Source organism: Corvus brachyrhynchos, unplaced genomic scaffold (assembly GCF_000691975.1).
Source record: "Corvus brachyrhynchos isolate BGI_N302 unplaced genomic scaffold, ASM69197v1 scaffold87, whole genome shotgun sequence".
Lineage (NCBI taxonomy): Eukaryota > Metazoa > Chordata > Aves > Passeriformes > Corvidae > Corvus > Corvus brachyrhynchos.
In genome coordinates, this window is record NW_008239767.1 from 1,300,113 (window position 1) to 1,317,859 (window position 17,747).

Here is a 17,747-nt window from a genome sequence, read left to right on the forward strand (position 1 = left end):
AATGACCTTCAGCTTAAGGAATGACCTTCCTCTTATTTTCTGGAATGCTTCTGCTAAATTCTTCCTTGCCTATCTTTTTAATTTGTGTACACAGCACCAACCAGTAAATAACATCATGAGCAAAGTTGCAACCAACTCCCCCCCAGTATCAATAATATGATATAAGAAGTCAGAACTTTGAGTTAAAGATGACCTACACACAAGAAATGTACTCAACTCATTTAATAAAACCATTTTGTTAAAAAATTACTTAGTAATGATTGGAATTTTACATAGAAAATTCAGAAATTACAAAAGATGGCATTGTATAACAAATATAATCTGAATATATGAGAAGAGTTAGACACATTTGGTAGTAAGGTCCACAAAAAACCTATGCAAAAGGAGAGAGCAGCTGTTCCTGAGTTAATTGTGCTTCTGTTGATATTCTTCTGAGATAACATGACAGCAGTGTAAAATATTCTCTTTCTAAGAGAATTAGGGCTAGAAATGTCTCTTCTGCTCATTTCATGACTGATATTACACATGCCTTCTCCTGGCACAGTTAAGAGGTTCTCCAAATGCCCAAGAAAGAAAGTATCTGAGGCCTAAAAGAAATACTCCAAATGAAAAGCAGTGTACTGTGAGCAGCCTACAGGTAAAAAAACCCCAAGCATCTCTCCTCTGCATCTCTCCTCTAGACACATACCCATTTATGTAAATTATTCCTTCATAAGGCTTTACAATAAATCTGAAATCTTTCAAATCTATATCTAATAAATATTACATGAAAATAGTTTTTCAGTATTTACATATGAAACATATAAAAACACGATCACTGTAAGACTACTTCTTCAATTTCATCTTCTAAAGAACCAAGGGTATTAACTCCTGGCTTGTTTGTAGTATACTGCAAACGGTGTCTGTTTAGGCTTCTTCCTTCACCAAAAAGCCCATTGTCTTCTTTTACTTTGACTTTACTGTTTTTATCAACAAAAGGCTTATTACTAGAGTCCCAGTCTATGTCCAAAGGTGGAGTATCATTATTTTTAGAAAGAACAATGGTACTGGCACTGCTTCCAAAGAGTTGCTCCATTAAATTGGACTTCTTTTCTTTCTTACTATCGAAACCTGCATTTTCCTTAACATTTTCTTCTAATTTGTCACTTTTTTGAGTGAGCCAACTTGGTCTCCCTGATCCTTTCCCAAACGAAGGTACATAACTACCAAATGTTAACTCACTGCTTAAATCTACAGTCCTTACATTTCGTTGCTTCTGCCCTTGTGCTCTTGTGCCATCATCCTGGCTCTCCTTTACAGGAAATCCATTAGTAACCTTCCCAGGAATCTCAAAGAATGGATTAGTTTTCTCTTTTTTCTCCAGGGAATCAGATTTTCTTGCTGTATTTATGAGTGGTGCTTGGGAAGTTGGTCTCATGTTTGTTGTATTTTGGATTTCTCTATCAATTTCTTGCATTTTAGCAAGGAGGAACTCTCTTTTTCGCCGTTCCTCCAATGTTTCGGTGCTTTCTCTCTCTACTTCAGGTTTGTGGATTTCTGTCTCCATCTTTATCTTCTCTTCTTTATCCAATAAAAAGTTGCTTTCTTTTTTAATTTTGTCATATTCTTTCCTTTGCCACTCTGCAAAAATGTTTGAACAATATTTAAAATGTTTTAATTTTAAAATATCCTTATAAGATTTTGAAAACAATGCAAGCAAAAGCCATTGAGCCTTTAACATGCTCTTCCATGCATAATGTCATTTTCCTGCTGCAAAAATAAATTCTTCAAAAATTACAACTAAATCCAGTCCCAATTCTCTGATGAGATATAAAAGTTTATTGTCATCTTCCAAAGGCATTAGGACATTACCCACGTTTTAGAATTTTCAAAGCAATTTGATTTCTGCCAATTGCCTTCCCATTTCCTGAGTATGAATCAAAATGAATCCAACATTACTGATTTTAACAGTTCTGACTTGCCCAGTACTTTATTTTTATTTGTCATTACCACTGAGATTAGGACAGTCCTGGAATATATGTGTGGGTTCTTTTTTTTTCATAAAGGGAACTATTTCTGTGAAGCTATCAGGACTCAAAGTCATAGGAGTCATCACCTGTTTCAAGCAGTAAATGATTTAAAATACACTGCATCAGCTGCATATAGAAAAGACATTTACATGAGTGTTCTGTGCATCACTGCATGGACTCAGAGTGACTGTGCACAGCTACGAAGGAACACCAAAGGCAGCAGCAAACCAGCAACTTATAGACAGAACCTAGAAATGCTTATGTGTAGAACAAAGAGGAAGCTTCTCAAATATTTCTCTCTTCAAAATACTTTTTCCCCAAGATAATAGATGTGTATTTGGCCAAAAGTTGAATATGGCCTCTCCAACCTACTGGCATTTGCCTTTGAACACTTTACTCAAATTTCTGACTTAGGCTTTCACAGAGTTCCATGTTATCTACTGTACTTTGGCTCAGGCTTTCAGAAACAACTGCAATAGTTCAGTTAATATATTTAACATAAATACTTTTTCAATAGCAGATCATTATACAAGTTAAGTAAAGAGCCATGCTTCTGTTTGTAAGGTAGGGAAAATACCAGCTTATACCATATGATGGGTAAGTGGTTAAATCATCTTATTCAGAGACATAAAATCAGATTCTTGGCTTATGTAAGTTGTGATAGAAGATTTTTCACAGATTTTACCTCTGAAAGCAGCTATAGATTGTTAGAATTCTTGTCATATAGAACAAGTACTACTGTTCATTAACTATAATCACTGAAAGAGTTCTTTAACATGACAGGGTGTGGTCCACCTAAAATACTTGATATTGACTTGTGCATGTAAGACGTTAAGATGCTGTGAAAACCAAATGAATAAAAAAGCAGTATTAAAATATAATGACAGAAACTGACATTTCCAAATATCCACACCAAATGATTCAGATAATTGGACCTGAAAAGAGAAACTGAAATTTCAAATTATGTAAGGCAGTAGAAAGTACTGAAAAAAAAGGCTACATAAAGGAAAACAGATTTGTTCTACAATAGTAAAAATCTACTTCCTACCTCAATAACATTTAGCAAGTCAGAGATAACATCAGCATTTACCTTCTATGTCATTCTTGTTTTGTAAAGCACAATCTCTCAGACTCCAATGCTTTTTTGTGGACAGCATATTTTGCTGCTGCATACTTAATCACTGCTAAGTACAGGGCACAGATTATTCTATATCCTGTATTTCTTTCTGATTCTTCTTTGCATAATGTAACTGAAAATAATTTTCCACTGTAGTGATCTCTGCAAAATCATTTTGCTCTTCTCACCCGAAACCAGCAGCCTCACTTGATTAGTATTCTACAGTGCATTTTTCAGCCTTCAGCTGCCCATTTTCTTACCGTCAGGAAGTTTTGGAGCCCTCTCCTCTAAAGACTGTATTTCTTGAAAATGTTTCAGTTCCTCTTCCCTGTCTTGGTCTTGTCTTAGGAGTTCTGTTTGTTCTTTCCACCCTTTTTCTTGAGCTTCTTTTTCCTGAAATAAATTAATAGAAAATTGAAGCTGATGGGGAAAAACAACCAACCAACCTAACAAAATCATAAGAACTTCCATGTCATTCTGAAATCACATTCTTACTGATAAACATAAAATGAGTAAGTCACCTTAAACCAAACCAGCTCTGACAACCCAGGGGTTTGCCCCCAAAATATTATCACCTCTAGTATACTTTTATACACTTGAAACAAAATGAATAGACAGTCAACTCTATCTTGTATTACACATTTCAGGGAAGTTGCAGCTCCAATGCCATAAAGCAAAATTATCACTCTCAGGGTAGTCCTCTTTAGAAACCAGAAGTTTTCTTCTTCAAGGAGTTTAATAGAAGGCCACATTTCATCACCTTACTCTTTTAACAAGCAAGCAATTAGTTGCCCCCCATTTGCACAATCTGACCTTTTTACTCAAACGAGTGGGTTGTAGATTCAAGTTCATTTTGGTACTTAAATTTATAGAGTATTAAGTAACAAACAATCAAAGAGAAAGGTTTAATCTCAGATGACAATTTCAGCTAGTGACTATACAGACATATGTAAAAGGCAAGAACAAGAACCTGCAGAAAATATATTAATAGCAGCAGCAAAAATCACCAACACAGAAAAGTAGTGGCAATGAAGTGAAGAGAAAGTCAGCCTAGTCCAACACATGGGAGTTAACTTTGTAGGTTGTGCTTATTTTAGAACAAAATAAACTCCTAGACTAAAAATACCCTTCTAAGAGAAATAGCTACTACTTAATGAACAAAGAAAAGATGACTATTAGCCAAAAAACCTTCAAGTATTTTCCCTTCATGTACAAGGTTATCATTTTTATATTAAAAAATATTAAATATGTAAGGAGATGGTGGCCAGGTATTTAAAATGCTTGACTTTAAAAACTGACGAAAGTATAGACTACCCAAATCTAATTTACATTATTTAAAGCAATAGCCACATAGAGAATACACAGTTGGGCTCCATGAGCTGCACTTGTACCAGCTGTCTGGTTCTGTAATTCACACCCCCAAGCATAGACTGGAAGAATACATTAAATGACATCCGTAGTCACAGAAAGGGTTCGGGAAGAGGGAACACACAAATGAAACTGCCATGGAAAAGCTTCAGCCCTAACAGGAAGCCAGCCAAGACCATCCTCAGAGCATTATTTCTGAAAAAAAGTCCTAGCCTCATGTAATCAGAATTTGTACAATTTGTACCAGAATCTGTATTATTCTGATTTGTAATACCTTACAAATCTCTGTTTTTAGCCTGAGGTGACAAAGTATAAGTAATACTTCTAATGGTACTATTGTCTACTAAAAAAGGAAAATGGAAAAACAAATAAACCCAAGCATATTGACACAGCTGGAAAACCAGAATAAATACCAGCATTGTGACAATAAGAGGAAGCGTTAGATTTATGCATTGTGAAATAATTCTGGAAAGTAAAAGAAACCATAATTAAGACCAAAGAGAAAACCAAGAGAAGGCAGCCATCACTGTTCAACAGATTGCTTAAATAAGCATTAGAAACAAAGAAAAAGGGTAAAAACCAAAATGAAGTCTTAAAAACTTCAAAGAAATAACAGTGGCAGGAAAAAAAAAATTGAGCTAATGGCTCTCACTAAGACAAAAGAATATGATAAACTCAAAAAAATTGAGTTTATTTCTAGAAAGGTAGATCTTGTCTTAAAGAACAGAATGTTTTTGAAATATATCTATTTTGTATATATATGTATTTTCTATACATTTACACTTGTATATTTACACATTTTCTAAAATATAAGCTCTGCATTATACAATCTGATAGGTGAATTATCTGGACTGGATCTCAAATTTTTATGGAACTTACTATTTTAGGAAGAATTCCTTCTTTCTTGTTTACTGTGTCACCACAGACAAGTTCTGATTCTGGAAGAAGTTCTGCTGGTGAGAAGTATCCACTGGTTTGTATACCTTTTGTGAGCTGTGGTCCCTTTTTAATATTTTGGTTGTTGGCTGTAGAAAATACAAACTAATTAAATTGTGTTTTCTCTGGAAAATATCCCGCTATATACCTGTCTCTCATTTCTCATGATTTGCAGCGAATAAGACTGTATTGAAGTCAATGGAAGTGGAAAGTATCGATGAGTTTCACACAGTTGTTTTCAGCATCTGTAAAACCTAATCATAAAAAAATATACATGCAAAAATTCTACTGAAAAAGTAATTTAAACTCCACTTTAATGCTACTTATAGGGTCATTACAGTGTACTGAGTATTAGTTAAAAAGCCCCACAAAATATCTCATTCATCTTACTGCCTGCCACAGAATCAAAACTCATAAAATTAAAATTCACTTACTTGAATCTTTGAAACACATACATTTATCTCTATGGAATGACATTAAAAAAAAATCTGAACCTAAAATGGAATAATAGTAGAGCATCTATAATAAAATGAGCAGCAGACAAACTGTTTGAAATACTGGCATTAAATATTTCAAACAGTCCCATAAATTTCTGCTTCTTCTGACAAGTAGATTCTACTGATCCAGTGAAAATAGTCTAAGTACACACACAGACACACACATGTTTATGTGGGTAGGATAAGGTTTGAGACTGTCTTGTCACACCAGAAGAAATCACTGTACTGATACTTTTAGAAGATTATGTTCTGGGACACATATACTCTGAGGAAAAAATGAGTGCAGCTCATCTGACAGACAATACATTTGAGTTAGTAAAAAATAAATAAAACAGATCACCAAAATATTCTTAGCAGTGAAGATACATATTTTTAAAGCCTCTGTAATTTATTGTCAAGTAGACATCTATCATCTATTGGAGATTTTACTAACAATCTTCCTCTCCTCCTTTACCCAGGAACTTCTGGTATGAAAGGAGTTAAAACTGCTGTTTGGTGAAGTTCTGTGTTTTGGCTCTGCTGCAGTTACAGAAGAGTGAAAAAACCACTGTGCCCTTCTTTGTAACCAGTGCTGTGTTGAAAGAAGTGCAAAAAGATGTGTGCTTGAACAAGCAGCATCAGGGTTGAGCACTGAGTGGCATGAAAGGTATAACCCAGCTGAGACATTTCAAAGTGATGCTACTAATTTTTCTGCTTTTATTGCTTTATACAAGTTACCTCTTTTTCTTTGTACAATATCCGTGTCTTTCCTAGGTGATGACTTCAACATACGATTAGCATATATATTTTTTGCTTCAAGTTCTCTTTCTTTTTCCTGTGAATGAAAGAGGTAAATATAAAATTGAGTTACTAGTATTTAATTTACTAGTCACTAGCAAAGCTGTAAATTAAATTAGATATGGTAAATAGAAACAGAATAAACAATTGTTTAATCCAATGTTTTAAGGAAAACAATCACATTCCTAACTCTGCTTATGCTGTGAGAAAGCCGACAACTTTCTCCCCACCAAAAACTCCTTAGTAAAATATTATGGGGGAAAAAAAAGCAGCTCTCCGCAGTGAAAATAAAACTAAATGCCAGTGCTTCCATAAACATGAACAAGACTTACACCATGTGTATAGATTGCACAACTGAATTTTAAGTGTTGTGAAGAGTTAAACATTTCAATGCAAGCAATGATACTTGCCACAGGGCATGTCAGTATTGGGGAGCAGAGGCCCACTGCACCGTAGAGGCATACTTTTCTTTTAGCACATTTACTGAATAAAATACAGAAATGAACAGTGAGTTATCAGAATTGATCTGATAATGGAAAGGTTTTCAAACTGTAAACTCTCCACTAACAAATCAGGCTTAAAACACATCCTCTAAACAAGTACATTTTAGAGGTACTAACACTACTGCTACTGGCTGGATAGCTGGGAACGTGGTGAACTGGTGCATCTCCAACATATAACTAGATTTGAGACTTGGAAGTCTCAAATTCAAGAAAAATTCTCCCAGAAACGAAGTACTTTAGCTTGAGTCTCACTTACTTTTTTTCCTAAAGATAAACTAAGTAGAACATAACAATATTTAAAGTACTTTTATTGAGAGTTTAGGCAACAATGATGGTGGTGTGGGGTGCAAATAAACATTTGCACAAATTTAGCAACACATGTGGATATCACAAATACATTACATTAATCTTCATGCAAACCTACTGTAATGCAAGTATATTAGTAATGAAGTACTATTTACACCTGCAGATTTAATTTTAAATTCAAGACTTCAAAACCTAATTGTCCAGTAGATTTTGTGGTTTATTCTCAATGCTTGGCTATGTATTTGATCTTGCTTTTCTTAACTAGTGCTAACAATAATGATTTACACAGAGACATTCCTGTTATAAACACTGTAGGGTCAGAGCACAGAACATTTCAATTTAATGCAGGAAAAGAATTCACACGTGGTATATAATTAAGTACACATCAGAGAGTGCAGTCACTGGTAAACTATTCAAACCTGATTACAGATACTTTTAAAGATAAAATCCCAGTACATGGTTAGCAAATTCTATTCCTTTCACATTTTACCTTCAGCTTCTGATTTAGATGATTAAGCTCTTCTTGGAGAACTCTGTTTTCCTCTTGAGCCTCGTACAACTTTTTTTTCTTTGAATGTAACTCTCGTTGAAAACTGCTACCACTTAATTCAAGATTTCTTTCCAGATCCTTCAGTTAAAACAAAATAGTATTTTTTAATAACAGAAGTAATTTTTATAGTCAAGTTACTTAAATAAAATTACAGTAAACCAGTGTCTTGGGTTTAGATATGGGCTCGACCATTGCTGTAACACTGAATACATTTAAACCTTTAATCCTAATTTTGAGGGGGCAAAGCACCTGCAGATGCTGCCGCTCATCCTTTTGAGTATTGAGAGTATTCGAGGACATAACAGAAACTCACTCTACTTTCTGCAAGGCTCTTGCCACAGTGGACCTCTGGATCTCTAAGACATATCTCCTACTGATGGGTAAGGGAGAGAATCCTTCCCTGAAAGTGCAGGATTATAAAGAAGAAAAAAAGAAAGAATTTTTAACCTTTCTAGTAGAAACTAGCTTGTGATTATGATTTCAGTTACATGCCCTTGTCTTGTAATAGGTGTTTTAAGTGAAGCTGTGTTGATGAAAGAAGGAAAAAAGCTAGAAGAAAATCCCTTACTTTTTAAAGCATGATTCATTTTAACATGATCCAGTACTACAAATGCTGAAATACCTAATCATAAAAGTACAGATGACAGATGGTGACACTACAGGATGAGGTAGTTTAGCTAACTCAGCCATTTATATCTTGGTACTTTGGGATTTATTTTTATGAAAGCTTAGTTTCCAGCTTAATCCTTGGATTTCCAGATCTATTATCTCTGTAATGTAATTTAGGTTTAATTACTAATATAGAGACCAAACCTTAAATCCATCTTAATGACATAATTTTAGCTTAGTATAAAATTTATATATTATATATAAAACATATCTACTATCAAAATTGTACAACTACCAAGAGATTTAATACTGTTAACATAATTTTTAAGTAAAATGAATTTATAAACATATTTACAGTGTAGACATGCTTAGACATATTTACAAAAACATAAACATTTTTGCTGGACTAAATTAAAATACATTGGACAAATTTCTTATAATGGATACCCATAAAAAGGTCTAAAGATTATTTCAGTATTTAAAAAACATGCTGTAATTTTGTCCAGCTGAGCTCTTAGATGTGCAGAATAGTGGACAATCAAACACTGTATGAATGCTGTTCAAAAATTGAAAAAGAATGACTGTATTATTTTTTTTTTAGAAGTTTAGTGTAAAATTCCCTAAATACCCAGAAAATTTCACAACTTGTTTCCCTCCAAAAGGAGAAACTGGATTGCATAAAGCTGCATTACAGCTGCATGCACTTCAGAAACGTTATTGCTGGTATAAAAACACTTAAAAGCACAAATCCACAGGATATATTCTGCCAAAACATGCTTAATTTGGAAACAGAAATTTGAATGCACAGCCACCTCAAGTGGAACTATACAATCACCTTGGAAATAATTTACTTGATTCTACTTATGGGTAAAACCAAAAAATACTGGTTTTCTATTTGCTCCACAGCTGTGTAAAATTACAATTAATTGTGGTAAGAAATATCTGTACCAGAATTTCTTACAAAAAGAAAGTCATCCCACCTTAATTCTTTTTTCCCTGTCCTCCAGCTTGCTCTCTGCTAAGGCTAGTTTCTTTGCCAGGTCATCTCTTTCAGCAAGGTGCTTATCTGCAGACAGCTTTTTCAGTTTCTGCAAGACAGTTTTTTTCCTGTACAGTTCATCTTCTGTATCTTTCAGCCGTCTCTCAGTTGCACGTTCTCTCTCCTGAGATTTTCGTAGGCGCTCCCTTAATATTCTAATCTCATTGTTGTGCCGAGCAAGGAGCTGAGAGATTTCGTTTTCCGTATCTTCAAACTTATTCAAGGCTTTCTCCTGCCTGTGCTGAAGCCTCTTCAGTGCCCTGTTTTCCTTTTGCAGCTCATCCAGTTTGATGTGGAGTTCAGTCAGTTCATTTCGGAGCTCATTGATTTTCAGCAGTCTAGCAGAAAGAACTCTTTTTGTAACAAGATCTATATCTTTTGCAGGAGAATCCCTAGTGAGGCTCTGAGAACGGAAGCCCCACCGTGTCCCTCGTTTGCTTGGTGCATATTTGGAATCCAATTTCTTTGTTGCTGAGAGAGGAAAAATAAAAAGCATGTTTACTATTAGACAATGCAGTTTGTCTATTCAGACATTGTTCTTGGAACCAAGCTCTGCCTGAAACAATCATACAATACTAAGCGGAGATGGTAGCTTTCAAACCAGACAATAAAAGGCATATATATGATAGAGTTACGCTCCTTTTGATAGCTGAAAAATGGAGATTTATGTCTGTGATCTACTGCGGGAGGTAGTAACTGCAACCATTAATATAGGACCCTTGTAGAGTAATCATCTGCAAATCGTATCAGAAATAAGAGTCATGTTTTGTTAATATTTGATATTGTTTATTAAAATGGTTTAGAAATACTATAATGCATACAAAATATCACATGCTTTTAAAATGGCAACAATTAGCTGAGCATTAGCTAGTTATGTATTATGCAAGATGTAATTCTCCCAGACAAATGCAGTAGTATTTTCAAATCCAGCTGCCATGCTTACAGACAAAACAGCAGATTTCAAAGGCTCAATGCAAAAAGCCTCCAAAGCAAAATTATAAATCCCATGAAAATTCAGTTCTCCCTGAATAATTTATTCTTGTATCACAAGTTATTTTCCACACAGTATTCTCCTTTGATTACTTGTATGCAGCACTCGCATTCCTATTTATTACTATTATTATTATTTTATTGTCATTCCCACACATAAAAGCTGAACATTTTGTTTCTATCTTATGTGCCTCTCATGCCACGCTCAAAGAATGAATCATATAATCCACTAAAAATATCTCTTAAAACAACTGAATTAATAGAGGGTGCATAATTATTTAAGGTACATCAGTGTTCAAAAGAAGTACACTGAGCAGCAGTTTGTAATTCTGGCTTGAAAGCTGGGATACAGCAATAGTGCAGTTACCTACACACAGACAGTGAGTGTGTGTGACAGCAAAGTCTTCCTCCCCTTTGCTACTCACCATGTTTCTATTCTACTGAGAATACTTATCAGCAAAAATAACAGCTTAAAAATACCTTCTTATCATTTCCTATAAACATTTTGCAAAAATACTCATTCATTTTCTGCTCGGTGCTCATTTTTTCCACAGCTTGAGCAAACAAAAGAAGGTGTGTTTTTTTCCTGTACAAAGATCACTTACGTCACATTCAGGTGTGAAAAGATTATCTAATACATGCGCTGCAGGAATGATGCCACTCGAATCACCAACTAAGGGAGTTCCCATTAACCCTAGACTTCCAGCCCCTATAAGAATTTCTCCTTATTTAGGGGAAACATGAAATTCCACTACCAAGTTTGTACTTTTGATCATATAGTTAAACTGGGGAATAGTGTATTCCAAGACAATGTAATATGACATTCACAATACCTTCATGTAATTATTATCTTCAATTCTGGCTATGTAATCAAAGAACTGGTCACACATTGGCCCCCTCCAAATTAAACAGCATGGTGGAACTGCAGTTTCTGGCTCCCAGACAGCTAACCCATGACTACCATGGAGGAGATGCCACTTCTGAACACAGAGAAGCTCAGCAAAAAACCAGTTGCACCAGGACTCCCACACTGTCAAGAAACTAAAGAGATACATTCGCTGTTCAAATTAAAAACTTAAGGTCAGACCTCCTGGCACAGCCTAGACTGTAACATTGACCAAGTGATTCACACAATATCAAGCACTTATGAATGAACTAGAACACCTGCCCAAGAAAGGAAGGACATGCTAAGACTTCACCAAAAACGGTATACAATTATTAGAACAAGCTGTCAAAGTGTGGCAGAAAGCCTTCACAGCCCTACTTCAGCCCAGGGCCCGCACAACTATTCTCTCTTTTTTTGCAGGGATGTTTACCTCCCCACAAACTGTATCAAGAAAGCAGCCTGTATCTATGAGAGAGCTCAAGGTGGAGTTATGTCATCTCAAATTGGAAATATTTTACCCTCAGGGAAGAAGCAGGAAAAACTTTCTTTTGAATCCCCATCTAAACCCAACTTTCATCAAAAACACTTTCTCTTTTTTTGCCACATTAGTGGTCTTTTGTTTCTTTGTTAAAAGTCACAGTACTATCCCGTAAAATGTAGTCAACTAGACTTCCACAAGACAGATATCTGCAGGTTATTTGATCAGGGAAATTTTAACAACTGTCTCTCTTTTACAGATTGCATAGTAAGGACTTGCCTTGGGTTCTTGGCCTTGAGTTTTTTGTCAATGACAAAAACCAAGCATCAGCATGATTCAACAGAATGCTGGTACAAAAGCCATATTCACTTGTTAAGAAAATTATGAAGAATTCTGAAAATCACCAAAACTCATCCTTATGCAGGAGTGGGTTAATTTCAGTTTTCAATGGAGCAGCTACTGTCTACCTGCCATCTGTAACATAATTCACATGAACTGTATTTGTAGATGCTCGTCATGCTAGTTTCTCACTTTTGAGTTTTCAAAGATAATTAACTCTTTGGAGCAGTTACAAAACAGCAATTTCTGCTACCTACCTACCTTGGTAGTGCAACAGGCTGCTTGAAGTCTGTGTTTTGTGATGTCTTTTTTCTTGGCTTGTAGATGGAGAGCTTAGTGCTGGCGACTGGCTGGATGAATGAGATGCATTACCTTCATCTGAATAGTAAGAGTCACTATTTTTATCCTCATCTGATTTCCTCTCCTGTTCAGAATCTGGGCTCCTTACTCTTTCTCCCATTTTTCAGATTTAATGGCTTTCCAGATTTTTCTCAAAGACTGCTCATTTTGGCACAAAGGATCTTTCAGTTGTTGCAATGGCAGCAGTTGGATTATTTCCTCTGGTTTATCATCTTCATCTCCAAGCATGAGATCTCCGCAGTTCAGTTCAGCAAGCAGTAGTCATCATTCAGAATGCATTTTTCTGTAACAATTTAGAGAGAGAGAAAAAATGAGAAAGAAAAGAAAGTTGCTTAAGAAACAAAGGTAAAAAACCTGTAAAATAATTCATGATTCCTATAACCTTATGCCACATGCTGTGCTACCTATTGTTTATATTAGTAATTATATTTATATTAATTATTTATATTGAACATGACAGACATCACTCTAGGAATGTTACTAATATTACATTCATAGTCTGAGGTACTTCAATCCCAAAAAAGGAATCAGAATATTAACACAGCTAAATCTAGAATAAGACACTACTCTCAAGTTAGAGAAGGGAAAAGAAGAATTTGGAAAACAAAACAGAAAAAAAAAAGAAAGCTTGTTGATACTCAGGAAACTAATTTAGACATGTTTTAAAACTTTTTAACCAAATGAATTAACAACTTATTTGTGTGACTAGAACTAAGATATTTGTAGAATTGGACTAAATCTTCCATTTCTCAATTTCTGACATTCCAATGATGTTAAATAATGTGCTTGAAAATAAATTGTCCCATTTGCCTGGAAAATACCAAGTCCCTAAACCCTAATGAGACTGTACCTATCTCTCACAATCTTCATCCTGTGAAGTACTCTCATACTCTACAACATCTGGTGCTTCATAGCTTTAAGGACTGGCCAGAGCACACACATTTGTGTCATGTATTTATGAATCTATATCTACATATATACACACCCTTTTATATCTGATAAGAGAGACCACACCACCAGTACATGATAAACATTACACCTGAAGCAGGTATAAAATGAGGACTGCTCCTGCAGCCTATCTTTTGATGCAAACTGAAAAATCCCATCGTCTCAAGGTGAAATCACCCCATTGTGTATTTGGAGACACTTCCTGAGAATGTAATGGAGCAAATAAATTCAAAATTTTCTTCACCTTCTCAGTCAAAACAATTTTCTCTGCAGTTTTACTGACTACACTCAGCCTCCCTTGTCTTTTGCCTCTCTCACCACTCTTGGCAGCTTTCAAGCTTAATTTCACCATCTCTCTCTTTTCAATCCAACTTTGAGATATCAGGCCTCTAATGGGTGAATAAATAGGACTTGCACCATCAGTTCTACCTGTTGAATGACATAACTTCCTAGCTGATTCCTAAATGGCAAAGCAAATTACACACAAAAAAATTCAGCTGCTTTCAGTCAAAACTGCTCTATGCTGCAGGACATTCAACATACCTGTAAATTTTTCACTATATTATTTCCCAATAAAATAAACTTGGCCTGCTTCTCAGCCTTCACTGCCTATACATGCCTTATTGCATAGCCAAGCAGAACAGAAATGTCAGCTGCCAAGATAGTTTTCATTACAAATTCAAGCTTTCTGGCTCAGTTCACTGTTAGCACAACTCTGCCTCCAGTGACTGGAATCCATTTGGCCTCATAATCTATACAGAAGAAATTAGAGGAATAAACATCCTATCAGGTTTCTAAACTGGAAAGATGCTTGGAAATTAATACTGAAGTACCTGGAAAAGAATATTTTTTCATTACTTAGGAAGAAACTTTCCAAAATAATGGTTTTTAAACACCTAAATATTTTCAAAGTGGTCCAAAAAATTAGATGCCTAAAACTTATGTCAAAGGATTCTGATGAAAACTAAAATTTCACTGCAAAGCCTAGAAAGTAAATAAGCTATTACCTGAGATCACCTGTCCTAGAGATTGCTAAACACATGCTGGAAGGTATCATTACTGTGAACGTTCAAATGATCAGGAATGATTGTTCTTTCCTTACAAGATAATGGAGTTATTAAAATTATTTCAAAAGATATACCTAATCATAACTGTAACTAAGATCATGTAAGAATACTAGAACATATCAGGCTGCTTCCCTACTCCCAAACAGTTCCTTTCCTAACTCCTGGCCCCACAAACACCTGTGCAGAATGGATGTTATTTTGCTCCTTGAAGAGCAAACCAAGCCCAAACAGGCAGAGTTTTGGGGACAATCTGTTCTCTAGAGGATGCACAGACAAGACTGCACCAGGTCTGTCTCCACAAGACAGAATTTCAGGGAATGCAAAAAAATAGAAACTAATATATTTATACTAAAGTACTAAAATAATATGACATATAAAAATAGTACTGTGGAGGCACAGATCTCATATTCTTGCACTCAGGGAAAGCATAAATGCCTACAGTTCATGTCTAATTATATATATAAAACAAGAGCACTCACTTTCATGTACCAACTTAAAGCTCATCAGTTATTTTATAGCCCCACAAGAGTTCACTGAAGAGGCAATAATCTTTTTGAAGAATGCTTTTCATAACTCAGTGTGTTTAAAACAAACAAATTGTAAGAACTGGAGGATTAGAATTATCCATCACTCCTGTGATGGATATTCCCCACTTTTGAGAATATTTTGCTAAGTATCGTTTTGACATACAGCAACATAAATGAACAGAAATTGTCGATGCATTCTGGAAGTACTTGAAAAGCAATGGAATGAAAACAAATTGAAAAAGGTAAAACAAAGAAAGCTCCCTTGAGGACTCACCAAAAACATCTTTTGGATCTTCAAATGGTTTTCAGTTTTATAAACTGGTAATATTATAATATTTTCCATACAAAAAAAGAAATCTTAGTCTGTGAAGTCTTGCCAAATTAATTTTTCCACCAGTTTATAATGCAATTTGATTAACAAAAGAATGCACAGTTTATCCTGAGAACAAAAGAATCACTAGGATATTCGAGTTTTACTTCAGTGAGCCTAAGGACTGTTTAATTAAGAAATGTTTTGGTTCCCTGACGTCTCAATTGTTACAAACTAGTTTGAGTTGATTATAAAGCAAGTTTAACTTATGTGAATAAGATCCACTAAGATATCTATTTTCCCCTTGTATATTTAACAAGTTGTGAGGAGTGAAAAATTGTGCGTTAGCAGTGGGTCTAGTAAGCTGCACCATCACCACAATCCCAATCCTCTCCCCTCAAAAGCAGGCATGCTTTTAGAAGCCTAATGAACCAAGATCACATCAATACAGAGTGGCTGAAGTAAATCTGGGACTTGCACAAACTTTACAAAGAGGTTTTTTCCCCCAGAATTTCACACTTCTTCACTTCTATCTATTGCTATTATTTACATATATTATATTAAAAACATGTTTATCATTACAAAAACCAGTCAAATACTGGGTCACTGCAAAGCACATGACAGACAAAAGTGAGAACAGAAAACAACTTCAACAGTTACAGAAGATTCCCTATTACTCCTAAGAAAATCACAGAAAGAGAAATTGAACCACTGGATTACAGGTATTATGCAATAGACAGAAACGAAAATTACTTAGCAATCCTTCTCATGCAGTGCACCCAGAGCTCAGTTCTGTAGTGCAAGACTCATAAAACTTTTTATGTCCTTTTCAGTATTAACACCCTTCCAAGACCAGGGGAAGCTCAGTGCTTTTGCTGGTCACCGAATGGCACTTCCCCCGTACAAACACTGACCTCTAACGGCCTGCTCAGTTCTTCCACCTATTCTGAGAGAGGGACAGTGCAAGAAAGCCAGCTTCAGACAAGTACAAAAAGCGTCAACCCAAATTATTGAAGTGCTGAACCTAAGAGCAAAGAATAATTTCAAAAGAAATGAATCTCCTTCTTCTCCCTGCATCCATCTTTTCCATATCCAAATACTGTAGTTTTTCCAGAAGAGAGCCGAGCAAAATAATTTACTTTTATGACATCCAAACATACTGAGTGATGAGCCTTAGTGAGGATTAAGTATAACTTCATTAGGTACTGCAGCTGCTGACTTAACTGTATGCATTTCTTCCAGGGTTACTAGCTTTTCACAAAATCACAGAATCAATTAGGTTGGAAAAGACCTCTGAGATCATCAAGTCCAACCTATGATCGACCATCAGCACATCAATTAAATCATGGCACAAAGTGCCATGTCCAGTCTTGCCTTAAAACCTCCAGGGATGATAACTCCACCAGCCTGAACAGCCCATTCCTATGTTTAATCACCTTTTCTGTGAAGAAATTCCTCCTAATCTCCAACCTAAACCTCCCCTGGCACAGCTTAAGACTGCTGTCTTGCCCTGCATTTTGGTGAATTAAAACGCTGTATGGTTTTAAAAGCCAGTGTTACGTTTACCTGTCACAGTAAACCTCAACGTTACTTGTGTCAGATCTCAAAATGAAGAAGCTGCTCTAAGTCCCAGGTCAGAAATGAGGAAATGGCACTTCAAACAGAGCACATGCAGGCCAGTCCTACAACGGCGAGAAGAGATTACGTTTCTAAATCAGACTCCATCACGGAGACCCACGCCGTCGCTCATTCCCACCCGTACCCCGGTGTGTGCGGACTTACCTAGTTCAGCTCAGCCACCCCCGAGAGCAACCCTCCGGTTCCCGAAGTGCAAGCAGGCAGCTTTCCTTCACTCAGCGGAGACGTTCTTAAAGAACATATCGAACGTTATTTTCAACCAGCACTTCGCTACGGCACACTTTAAATGCGATCACCGAAACCTACATACACCACATTACTTCGGAGGAAAGGAACTGAACACCGCTGGACCGAGACCTTTCGGAGGCCAATCCCAGGCCTAGGCCCGGGCCCGTTCCCAGCTCCCACAGCCCCCAAAGAAACACGGTCCCGCGGCGGTCCTGCCCCACCCCCGGGCCGCTCCCTCCGCCCCGCCCTGTCCCCGCTGTCCCCG

The 17,747-nt window shown here is 36.1% G+C and overlaps 1 protein-coding gene across 2 annotated transcripts; it reads right to left on the reverse strand.

Moving 5' to 3' along the window:
• Positions 1-207: 207 nt before the first annotated feature.
• On the reverse strand, positions 208-17,635 carry LCA5 (LCA5, lebercilin). 2 transcript variants are annotated; one of them, XM_017742908.1, is made up of 9 exons: positions 17,399-17,635; positions 17,183-17,298; positions 12,666-13,047; positions 9,653-10,182; positions 8,004-8,141; positions 6,645-6,741; positions 5,374-5,519; positions 3,387-3,519; positions 208-1,620 (listed from the first exon to the last, which is right to left on the reverse strand). In XM_017742908.1, exons 3-9 carry the CDS (start codon positions 12,862-12,864, stop codon positions 815-817), a joined length of 2,049 nt encoding a protein of 682 aa, XP_017598397.1. In that variant the 5' UTR covers positions 12,865-13,047; positions 17,183-17,298; positions 17,399-17,635; the 3' UTR covers positions 208-814. The 2 variants fall into 2 exon arrangements, with proteins under 2 accessions (XP_017598397.1, XP_008638432.1); XM_008640210.2 differs by lacking the exon at positions 17,183-17,298.
• Positions 17,636-17,747: the final 112 nt, after the last annotated feature.